This window comes from Nannospalax galili, unplaced genomic scaffold (assembly GCF_000622305.1).
Source record: "Nannospalax galili isolate Female #2095 unplaced genomic scaffold, S.galili_v1.0 scaffold302, whole genome shotgun sequence".
Lineage (NCBI taxonomy): Eukaryota > Metazoa > Chordata > Mammalia > Rodentia > Spalacidae > Nannospalax > Nannospalax galili.
The window spans coordinates 1,618,052-1,627,842 of NW_008350120.1; the positions used below are offsets into that span (position 1 = coordinate 1,618,052).

A 9,791-nucleotide genomic window follows, 5' to 3' on the forward strand; every position below is an offset into this window, starting at 1 on the left:
CTTGCCATTTAAAACTATGGCATCACCACTTTGTTTCTATGTCCTGTTTTACATTAAATTCCTGGAATGTATCTAGGCTAGGTTTGGGACTGTTAAGAGGTGACTTGGTCGCTGGGACTCTGTCCTCATGCATAGATCAGTGCAGTTATAGTAGGAGTTATCCTATAACCCCCTACCCCCAACCCTTCTGCCTTCCACTCTGGAAAGACACAGTAAGAGGCCCTCACCAGATGTGGCCCCTTAACATTAGCCTTCGTCACCACCAGTACAGTGAGCCAACATTAGTCTGCAATATCCTGTGCCAGCAACTCAAAATGGGATTGTGACAATGTGTACATACTACTGTTGACTGGCTGTATAGATTTTCTATTTGATTCGCTTACTGTCCATATGATGCCATGTTAACTCACCATCAACTGAGTGAGTTAGTGCCTTCTGGTATGCAGTTTAGCCCACTACTATCACAAAAAGAACAAGATACTTCATAGAACAGGAAGAGGGTAACTATAGAGTCATGAATACTATCGAGTAGCGCTTCCTAGACACAAGGAAAGTAGAGAAACAGAAAACATTTCTTTGCTCTTATTACCAGGAGAGTTGGAAATAAACCCAGTGCTGAGGATTGAACTGAGGGCTTTGCACATCCAGACAAGCGTGGAAATGCATCCCAACTCTTTAATTTTTTCAAAAAGGGTCTCATTAAATTGTCCAGGCCATTCTTGAACCAATGATCCACCTGTCTACGTCTCCCAAGTAGCTGGGCTCACAGAGAACTTGAGGTCATACATTTCAGCCCTTTTCTCATTTGGCAGCTTACAGTGTCCAGGTCAGTTTCTGGGGTGAATCACGTAATGCACTGTTTTTAAAGTCAGTAGTAATGGGGCTGGAGAGATGGCTCAGCGGTTAAGAACACTGGTTGTTCATGCAGAAGACCCGGGTTCGAATCCCAGCACCTACATGGCAGCTAACAACTGTCCGTAACTCCAGTTCCAGGGGATCCGACAGGCTCTTCTGTCCCCTGTGGGCATTGCACGACACAGGTGCACTTACCTACACGCAGGCAATAAACACGTACACATTAAAAAAAAAAAAATTAAAGTCACTGGCAAATAAGGTTGTAGGAAAACATCATACTGAGAAAGACGTAATTCTCATAAATGATTTTCATTTTCTTGTCCTAATTTGGGTTTCTGCTTTCAGGTCTGCTGAAGACAATCGGAGGGAAGATGATGTCTGACCCATGGAGTCTATCAGAGATATTCCCCTCAGAGGGCATGGGAGGGGGTTAGCAAGATAATGACTTTCGCATGTGAACTGACTTATCTCTTTTAAAAAATGAAGAGACCTAGCCTGGCCTGGTGGTAAGAGACGGGGGTGGGAGTGGGGGGTGGGAAAGTTCCAGGGTTGCTGAGGCTACAGAGAGATCCTGTCTCAAAAAGAACCCCCCCCGCACCAAATTAAATTAAAACAAACAAAAAAAAGCAAGTAAAAAATGAAGAAACCAGCTGGGTGTGGTGGCGCACGCCTGTAGTCCCAGCACTTGGGAGGCAGAGGCAGGTGGATCTCTGTGAGTTCAAGGCCAGCCTGGTCTACATAGCAAGTTCCAGGCCAGCTGGGGCTACAGGGAGACCCTGTCTCAAAAAACCCCCCCCAAAAAAAAGGAAGATCTGGGTCAGGCCACTTACCAGCCTACCAAGTACAAGACAGGAATACCTACTACGCATGGGAAAAGAATAGTCTCGCAGACTGCAGGAAAAATGAGCAATTTTGGCCTTTTTGGTAAATGAATTATTTACTAAATTAGAAACATATGGCTTTACATAGGAGCTTTACTTTTTGGATTATACCCCACAGGAATTAAACTATTGATACACAAGGATATTTATACAAGATATTGATAGCAATGTTTGCTGTGAGGCATGCTGTCAACAAAATAAACAGCCCTCACAGTGGGATGGTGTAACCACAGCTCATTAGCATCATGAAGTCACACAGCCATTAATGAGGATAGGAGATTGCAGAAGGACCTCTGTGTTCAGTAGAGAAAAGAGAGATACTATTTAGATAAGGGTGTGTATGTGTGTGCATTCCTAAGACATAAGCACAGAGCACAAGAATCTACTAGAATCACCACGGTCTCCTGAAGTGTGAGCAGAGAGGGGATGAAAGAAAATGACAGGACGCTCAAGGATGACTCCAGCTGGGCCAGCAAGGTGGCCAGTGCTGGCCAAGCCTGACAACCTGAGTTAGATCCCTGGAACTCATGTAAAGGCAGAAGGAGATAACCAACTCCTTAAAGCTCCCTGACTGCCACTCGCTGTGTGCTGTGGCACACCCTCACTCATGCAAAAGCACATACGGACACAGTAGGAAGTAAAGTGATAAAAATATGACTGAGGTTAAGGACAAGTTAAAGACATAGTTAAGATCGCACTAGAAACATTTCTCAAAAATGGTTAGGGTACAGAATGATCAATCTCAAAATACCTAAAACAAAAAAATGACCGGGGAGAAAAGCACGGAAAGCGGCAGAGAGTGCTCCCAGGCCGAGAAGGCCCAGCGAGAGACGATCAAGAGGACAAAGGGCTTAGAGCTGATTGTTTTAAAAATGTGCAAAAAAGATAGGCAGATAAAGTAGAGGAAGTTTCAGGAAGAACAGAGACAAGGAAAACAAAAGAGGGAGAGAAGCTCTAAAGAAGTCAGAACTTTTCAGGGTCCCCCCATGGGCCCAAGCCCCTCCAGAGCTGCGTCAGCTTCAAGTTCCCAGTGGCAGCTGCTGGTGTGGAGGGCTACAGTTGGTGATGTTAGGAGTCCAACCTCGGTCTACAGATGCGAACAGAGAAAACAGAGGACAGGAACTTCAAAAGAATGAAAAACGGACTGCTTTTCAGACTGAAGGTCATAGTGCTCCAGACAGGGCGAGATAAAAAGGACCTTACCCTGGGCAGGTCTGTGAGAGGGTAAAGAGAAGATTCTAACAATTGTTCAAAAGGGGAAAGAGCGATCTGAGTTCTACTGTACATAGCACACTGGCTTCTGGGTAGAAGCTGGAACTTGCAGGGGCGCAGAACTGTATGGCAGTATGGATCTACGAGCAATGAGGCCAACGGAGGCCATGACAGATACTAGTCAGCAACGTAAGGAGCTTGGAGGACGATCATGCATGAAGACTGAAGAAGTTTTGCCAAGTGAGAGCTTTACGATTCCATTCTAAGACAGAAGAGACACCAGCTGGGCACCTCGGCCTGAGACTGCACTTTAGGACCTCAGGACTCTGCGTATGGTTTAAATGTTTAGCCTGTAGGTGGACTTACACTCAGATACTCATCTACTGTACACCTGATACATGCAACGACACAGGCAAAGCTCAAGGATAAGGCAGCTTCCCAAACTGGAGTACCTTATGAAAAAATTTTGGAATTTGTTTGGCCTTGAACTTGCTACGTAGCCAACGATGGACTGAATTCTTGATACTCCTGCCTCTACCTTCCAAGTACTGGAATTCATTTTTATTTTTCACATGTGCTTGAAAACAGCTCTACTGATTCCTAGAGTTACAAGCTGCCTAGACTGGACATGACTTTGAAAGCACGATTCCGGGACCGGGTTGTGGCTCGTGGCACAGCACTTGCCCTGAGTTCCAAACACCAAACAAACAGCACACATGACTGTCTCTGCAGTCGTGTGGAATAACTGCTCCTATTCTGGGTGTCAGCGTCACGAGGTGGAGCCACTTCATCACGTCTGTTCCTGGACATGCTCACCTGGATCCGAGACCGAGCCAGATACACATTGGATTTCCATTCAGTCTTCATTCTCCGGTACTGAGATGACTTGGAGTGGACGAACTGCTTACTATAGGGTGCGTTCAGCTCTCCAGTGACTGTGCTCTGGAATGACTTGGAGGTGCTGGTGCTGTTCAAGGTGTGAGGCCTGCAGACAAGCACAGCAGGAGAACAAAAGGGGAACTGAAGACACCTCTGGACAGCAGAAGCCGGGCCAAGCTGATGTCTTACTGACAGAGCACACAGAGAGCTGCCTAGCAGACACACAGCGCGTCTTCTGACGTTGTCAGGTACATACACAGCCGGAGACAGCAGGGTTTGTAAGCAGCAGACAAATCAAGCACAAAACCACTGAAATGCCTAGAAACCCTGGGCTGTACTGTGTGAAGGTAAAACGAAATACCTTAACACGAACCTCTTGACATGGACACTCATCTTAGGTTCGGAGCGGGCGCAGCCTGTGGGGTTCACGGCCAGGGGCAGCTCCATGAGAGGGTTCCGGCCGTATCGGAAGGTGTAGTTCTCACATGCCTCAACCCCAGGCAGCTAAAAAGGAAAAGCACAAGTACTTCATCTGGACAAGGCTATAATCTTGAGGTGGCCCAAGGCGACTTTATAAACATTTTTCCTATAACAAAATGATCTTTTAACCTATTGAATACAATGAGCCTACAGTCACATTTTTTGAATGTGCAAATTCAATTTCAGAGCAGAACTTGGCAAGTCCAGGAAAATGTTCCTGAAAGAAAAGCTTAACTCCCAGAACAAGCACAGCAGCCTAAACACTCCTATGCATGGCTTCAGGGTCTGATCTTTTCAACACCCACAAACAGGGTTTACAATCTAGTGAATGTATTTGTCTGGACTTTGAAAATTAAGAATGAGCTGGGCATGGTGGGCACACCTTTAATCCCAGCACTCAGCAGGCAGAGGCAGGTAGATCTCTGTGAGTTCTAAGTAGCTTAGCTTGCTATACATAGTAAGCTCCAGACCAGCTGGGGCTACAGGATGACCCTATCTCAAAAAGACCACCCTGCCCCATGCCAAAAAAAAAAAAACTTTTAGGGCTGGAGAGATGGCTCAGTAGTTAAGAGCACTGGCTGCTCTCACAAAGGACCCAGGTTAGATTCCCAGCACCCACACGGCAGGTAACAACTATAACTCCAGTTCCAGGGAAATCCAAAGCCCTCTTCTGACTTAGTGAGCACTGCATGACACAGATGCACTTACATGCAGGCAATACACTCATATACATAAAATAAAATAATAATAATATAATATAATATATCCTTTTTTCTCCCTGTAGCCCCAGCTGGCCTGGAGCTCACTATGTAGACCAGGCTGGCCTTGAACTCAGAGATTCACCTGCTGGGATTAAAGGTGTGCACCTCCATGCCCAGCATCTCTCACTTCTTTCAAATGTGACCCTAATATGAGGCCATCACTCTCACTGTTCTAGCAGTGTCAGTAGTAAATTAAAGATAATTAATATGTTCAAGGGCCTTTTAAATTTTTAAAATGACTTTTGCTTGTTTAACATGTGCATGTGAATGTGTAGCCCCATGGTGCATGTGGAGGTCAGAGGACACCTTGTGGGAGTTGGCTCTCTCCTTCCACCAAGCTGGTCCTGGGGACTGAACTCAAGTTGTCAAGCTGGGTAGCGAGCACTTTTACCTGCTAAATCATCTCACTGGCTTGGTCTTCGTTTCTAGAACATTTTTTTCTTGTTATCCCTTTTTTTGCAGTTCTGAGAACTAAACCTGGGACCTCAGGCATGCAAGGAAAGCACGTCGCCACTGAGCTGTGGCCTGAGTCGTCTTTGCATCTTGTTCTGAGGCGGGTCTCAAGCACTGCCCAGGCTGACCTTCAACTTGCAAATGTTCTTCAGCCTCCTGAGATGCTGAGGTTAAGCTTCACCTCCAGGCTCCAGAATAGCGTTCTAGTGAAATGTATTCCTCCACAGTTACGCAGTTAGACTCACTACCAAACACACTATACAGCCCAGTGCTCTCTGGGAACCCCTCCTGCTAGGACAAGGGCAGGAGAATGTCAAGAAAGGGGTTAGGAAAAGGGGAAGAATTTTTTTTTTTCTGAAGAACACCAGAATTTCAGAAGGCCAAGGGCAAGGGGCGGGGGGTCCCTTCATCCATCTGGCATAGAGAAGACACGGTAACACCTTAACTGCTCCTCTGTAATCTCTACGAAAAATCTTAATTAAGCACCAGTGTCTCTTTTCCTTATGAGAAGTGCGTCAGTAAACAGGCAAAGCCATGTTTTGGAAAGCAGGAACATAACCATTCCTGGTAAAGTAGACTTGCTGAATTGGGAAACAATAATTTTGGACCTTAACCAAGACACTCACTGATTCAGCTATCCGTGCCACTGCGGAAACTGTTAAGCCGAATAAGTCCTCTCCTTTCAAGTATGCGGGGAACAGTTGCAGCCTTTCAGACTTTCTCCTCACACGTGCCACAGGCTCCAAAACCTTATCCCAAACACCTGTTTGTGAACAAGAACATAATTTATATAGTGAATTTTCAGGACCCAGTAGAAAACCCAGAGAAGAACAACCACTTGTGATGACTACGGTCTCAAAACCTCACGGACAGCAATCTAATGAACATGTTTCTTAATGGCAGCAGCTTATTTTAAAGACTTCCTCAAATTTAAAGAAAAATAATGCCAGGCTAGGCGTGGTGGCGCACGCCTTTAATCCCAGCCCTTGGGAGGCAGAGGCAGGTGGATCTCAGTGAGTTCGAGGCCAGACTGGTCTACATAGCAAGTTCCAGGTCAGCTGGGGCTACAGGGAGACCCTGTCTCAAAAAGACCAAAAAAAAAAGAAAAAAAGAAAAAAAAATAATGCCACATTAAGGACATCAAGCAGTAAAAGAAATTAATGAATTCACGTTGATATTGAACAAAAACACAGCAGACTTAAAAAGGATTAGTCCAATTAGTAATAGTTAGAGCTATGAATTCCCTCAGGTGTGAATTAAGACATGAAACTGGCATTTTATTTGGAAATATCTTTAGAGTATTTCAGACTTAAAAATTTAACAAGCAAAAGCTAAGGGACTGGAGAGATGGCTCAGCAATTAAGAGCACTGGCTGTTTTGCTCTTGAAGAGGACCTAGGTTTGGTTCTCAGCACCCACATGGCAGCTAACAACTATCTATAGCTCCAGTTCCATGAGATCTGGCACCCTCTTCTGGTCTCCACAGTCAGTGCATGCACAGGTGCATTTATATACACACAGGCAAAATACTCATATGCACAAAATAAAACATTCTAATCATCAAAATATTTTTTAAAAACAGTTCTGTAATACTTTTTTGCATCAAATGAGAATCCAGAGCTGCCCAGGAGTATAAAATGCTGTTTCTAATTCCCAGCTCTAAACCTGAGGCAGAAACGAAACAGTACCCATAAACAACATGCTTTGATGTGGTTCCTGAAGAAGGACTCCGAGGGAAATGACAGACAGGCCTTACTACCAACTCTTATGTTCAAATCTGTACTGACTAGGAAAATGTTTATAAACTGCACAAGAAGAAAGTAAAGTATGCTAACAAAAAAAGCTTTGTGTTAAAAAACCTCATCTGCTGGTCTATAGTGAACACGAGAGAAACAGACATAAAGCATGCCCTGCCTAAGAGCAGACATTACCTTTAGGTGACAAGTCACTTAACACCAGGTCTTCATGGCCTTGCTCTACAATCCTGATGACAAACACTGGCCGCCCACCTTTCTCCTCGATGGAGCACAGGTAGCGGCAGCGCCTATTGGCATAGCGTGTGCTCCAGTATAACCGGCTGGCTTCGTAGCCCACCGGGAAGAGTGCTTTTGGAGAGTGGAAGGCTTGCATCTGCTGGGGAAGCAGCTGACCAATCGTGTGGAAGATGAGGCTTCCAACCCGAAAAGTATGGTCCCGTTCCCCTCTCTGCACGATGCTAGCAATCTGCCGTACCTCGTCGCGTTGCACATACACCCTCCTGAAGACTGCAAAGTAACTTAGCTCCTGCTCATGGATTCCCTTTGGTTTGTGCATGGGACAAAGCATAGTTTTGTCCTTAAAAAACATGCATTGTGCTTTAATGGCGCAAGTAAAGTGATAAATGTTGGTGCATCGAAACCGGTGGCACCCACTGGTGGCACCTGTCTTATGACAGAAGACACACTTCATTTGCAGTCCTCTCCTCAGGGCTAGCTCTACATTTATTAAGGCACCAGCCTGAGTCTCGTAGACCTCTGTGGACCAGAGAGCACAATTCAAGTGGACCCACAGGTCCAAGTCAAGGTTGAGCAGCCGTGCTGGTCCATCTGTTAGCCCATCACCTTCTTCGTGACAAAAGCAACACTTTCGATAGTCTTTGGGCACAGGGTCAGGTTTAAGACAAGTGCCCAGCTTCCTTAGAAAGTCATCGATTTCATCTTCACATGGTGGCTTAAAGGTCCCCTTGGGGATTACAATATGGATGCTCCATTTCTTCCACTTCATCCCTCTCCACTTTTTGTTCAGTGGCCTGCAGTCTTCAAGCCCACCATGGACAGTCCTCAGCCGCGGTTTTAACTTGACTGTCACCTTGAGCTCATCAGGCTTGGCCTCGACTTTGGCTGCTTCAAAGGCAGGAGGGAAGGTGATGGGAGGTGATGGAGGCGGGGAAGCTTTGTCCTGGAACTGTGGGAGGCAGTGCACATCCAAAGTGGAGATATTGTTGCTGTATTGGTGAAATGCTTTGGAAGGCTCCTTCATAGGGGACTGTGGCATCAAAGGAAGGGATTCCTGGGCAGCAAAAAAGAAACCATCAGAAAATGGAGGGATTTGCAGGCCCTTACAGCAATTCTGGTTACAGTTAGAGTTTAATGCCTTATGGCTTAAGGGGGCAGCAACAGGTGAGTGAACTTTCAGGCATAGCAAACTGACCCTCAACACTGAGAATGCTAGGTAGTAACAGAGAGGCTGGTGACAGGAGGGACAAGGGGAGGCTCCATGCCTCTGCTACAAAGCCAGAATCTGAAGAATGCTCTGCTCTTAACTTTGAGATATCCCCTTTTCTAACTGTAACAAAATCAGAAAAACTAATGATATCAGGAGACCTAACTAATTTAATTTGTATAAAAGAACATTAAATGTTTTTAAGGATACAGCAACATCATCTGCTAAGGGCTTACTTCATTGATGGAATGTTTGTCTATTAATTTAGGGCTCAATCAACTGGTATAAAAGTGACGGAGAGGAGCCCTGGTCAGTGAGTTAAGCATGCTAACCCCGAGCCCTTGGCTGGGACTCACCTGCTCCAAGAGAAAAGTAGCAGCATCTCTCATATATGCGACAGGCTGTCATAACCCTAAACAGTAGAGACACATGCTCCCATCTGCTCCCATTCCTACCCTAAAAGGTGCCTCACTGAGTCTAGAGCAGGCTGCTGCCCAAACCAGCTCAAGAAACTACATGGTTGGGGCTGGAGAGATGGCTCAGCAGCTAAGAGCACTGACTGCTCTTGCAGAGGACCTGGGTTTGGTCCCCAGCACCCACATGGCAGCTAAACAACTCCAATTCCAGGGGATCTGACACCTTCTCCTGACCTCCACAGGTGTTATATAAAATGGGTGCATTTATACACATGGAGGCAATACACTAATACATACAAAGTAATTTAAAAAAAGAAATTACTCCGGGCATGGTGGCGCACACCTTTAATCCCAGCACTCGGGAGGCAGAGGCAGGCGGATCTCTGTGAGTTCAAGGCCAGCCTGGTCTACATAGTGGTTTCCAGGACAGCTGGGGCTAAGGGGAGCCCGGTTCTAAAAAAAACCAAAAAAAAAAAAAAAAAAGAAAGAAAGAAAGAAAGAAAGAAAGAAAGAAAGAAAGAAACTACATGGTGAAGTCTACTCCTATTCTCAGCTAGGAATGAATTTTAATTAAATGCCTAAATGTATTTGCCAGGCAGCTTGGATTTTATTATTTTATTATTTATTATTATCATTATTTTATTATTATTTATT

The 9,791-nt window shown here is 45.3% G+C and overlaps 1 protein-coding gene across 17 annotated transcripts in view; it reads right to left on the minus strand.

Annotated features, from left to right (window-relative positions):
- Window positions 1–9,791, minus strand: part of Kmt2c (lysine methyltransferase 2C) — a 297,069-nt gene that overhangs the window by 5,725 nt on the left and 281,553 nt on the right. For 13 of the 17 annotated variants that reach the window (XM_029570484.1, XM_029570489.1, XM_029570488.1 and 10 more), the window contains 4 exons: window positions 7,452–8,568; window positions 6,148–6,284; window positions 4,189–4,331; window positions 3,765–3,933 (listed from right to left, as the gene is read on the minus strand). In XM_029570484.1, coding sequence (XP_029426344.1) covers window positions 3,765–3,933; window positions 4,189–4,331; window positions 6,148–6,284; window positions 7,452–8,568 — 1,566 coding nt within the window. The remainder of the gene's footprint in view (window positions 1–3,764; window positions 3,934–4,188; window positions 4,332–6,147; window positions 6,285–7,451; window positions 8,569–9,791) is intronic. The other 4 variants (XM_029570494.1, XM_029570491.1, XM_017801705.2 and 1 more) reach the window with 1 other exon arrangement.